Consider the following 1,996-nt stretch of genomic DNA (forward strand, 5'->3'; position numbering starts at 1 on the left):
ATATACCAATTGACTTTAGGACATCAACATAATTTTGGACTATGTGAGGACATAATAAAGTAATAAAGTAATGAGATGCAATGTCACTTAATCTCTAAACCAATATCACTGACAGTCACCACATCACAAATGATGACTTTACTTTAGATTATGTTATAACACTTTGGTGAAAAAGTGTTATAACAAAACTGTCAAAAAGGTTGAGATAAATGGGGGGCGGGGGGGGGGGTGCATACACAGATGGCAAGGGACATACCTAAATTGACAAAGCTCATAACCATGTCTGCATCGTTTAGGAAGTTGTTGTCCTGCAGGGTGGCAATCGGTGGCCCCTGGGTGGTGAAGACGGGCTTGTAGGGGTAGGAGTACCCGTCCTCGTCCCCCTCCGTGGACATGGCATTATACAGGTCTAGCATGAACATCGGAGCCGCGTTGTGCTTCCCGTGGAGATGTGGCCGCGGCCGGTGCGGCAGCCCGAGGATCGAGAGGATTTCACGCTGCATCTCCCGGCGCTCCTGGCTCTTCAGACGGCGGTGAATGAAACTCGAGTGGACCTCGTTGTCCAGGGTAAAGTTCGTAAAGAGGGTGTCTGCCAGAACGCAGTAGCCCCATACCAGGAACAAAGCAGGAGTACGTCTATCCAAAAATGAAACCATTTCTGATGCCGTGCGTAATTGCGCTAAGTGCCCTTATAACCGAGACTTGAAATAAGGATATTGAACTTCGCAGCAGAGTCGTTCAATACCCAAATCAGTAACGGCCCCTCATGTTGAGGGAAGAGTTCCCGATTGAAACATCAATTCAACGTCAACGTTCAGTTTTTTTCTGTGTTGTCTTGAAATCCGGTAATGCACACGTTTTAGTTAATATCCCGTCCCGTTCTCATCGAAGTATTCCGACCAATTGCGCTGCTGCCACTGTCTCCCAGGGTCATGCGTAAACTGCGAGGTTGACGAGACTTGTTGCAGCGAGTGCGATGCCCGAGTCGAGCTCAACGAACAAACTTTGAGGAGGCGCTATATGCTGGGAGGAGCAGGAGAGAGAGAGCGAGCTACAGTTGCTGTAGAGCACAGCGCAACAGAGTGTGTGTGTGTGTGCGTGCGTGTGTGTGTGTGTGTGTGTGTGTGTGTGTGTGTGAGAGAGAGAGAGAGAGAGAGAGAGAGAGAGAGAGGATGATGCGATTAAAAGTAATAATATTTCTCAATGGATTCCTTCGCGACCGAAGCGCAGTATGACCCGAGGGTAAAAAGACCTGTTGGCGTCACTGTCCGCGTACGCTCCGTTCTTTTGTTCATCGGGAAAAGGTAACACGCGGCGGCGCCTCATATTGTCTCCGGGAGCAATTATTTGCATCGAGGGAAATTGCATTGTGTGGGCGATGTTGGCAGATGCCTTATGGTGTATAGGCCTATCCTATTACATATTGACTGATAGCCAACTATGGGAGATGTCTTAACCTGCAATGGATGTGCTGTCTGCAGGGACATGCAGCCTTTCATCTAATTGCAGGTGTGCTCTTGAAGGACCAGGGTACCAATGAGTGGATGCCCCCCCCCCCCCCCCCCCTCCCTCCCGTCGCCCGAGTGTAAGGGCAGGAAGTCGGTAACCAGTTCTGACTGCTCAGACACAGAGCAGGGACAGAGGGAGGGGTGCAGATGTTTGGCAGCTGTTTCACCCCTCCATCTGCCCCCCCTGGCCCCAGCACCTCTTAAACACCACACTTTAATGGAACGTTCTTGACCCTCTCGTGCGCTCTCTCATAGATACAGGGAGAGGGATTTCGGATGGCCCTTCCATCGTTAATGGCCACTTTATGTGGAGGGTGGGGGGCGGGGGGGGGCTCCTCCTCGTTGTGGAATGGTAGACTTTTAGCTTCACAGAGAGACACTTTTTAATGGCTCTGTAAGGTTCAGATGTTTAAGGGCCACAGCTTGCCAGGTAATTTTATTTTGACAGTCAAATTAGACATCAATGGCACAGCAAGGGGACTGGAAAC

The 1,996-nt window shown here is 50.1% G+C and overlaps 1 protein-coding gene across 1 annotated transcript in view; it reads right to left on the reverse strand.

Moving 5' to 3' along the window:
• Positions 1-884, reverse strand: part of bmp7b (bone morphogenetic protein 7b) — a gene marked incomplete at its 3' end in the record, with an annotated part of 27,899 nt that extends 27,015 nt beyond the window's left edge. The window contains exon 1 of the mRNA XM_083674373.1: positions 257-884. Coding sequence (XP_083530499.1) covers positions 257-656 — 400 coding nt within the window. The 5' untranslated portion in view covers positions 657-884. The remainder of the gene's footprint in view (positions 1-256) is intronic.
• Between the last annotated feature and the right edge of the window lie 1,112 nt (positions 885-1,996).

Source organism: Argentina silus (assembly GCF_951799395.1).
Source record: "Argentina silus genome assembly, chromosome: 8".
Classification (NCBI taxonomy): Eukaryota; Metazoa; Chordata; class Actinopteri; order Argentiniformes; family Argentinidae; genus Argentina; species Argentina silus.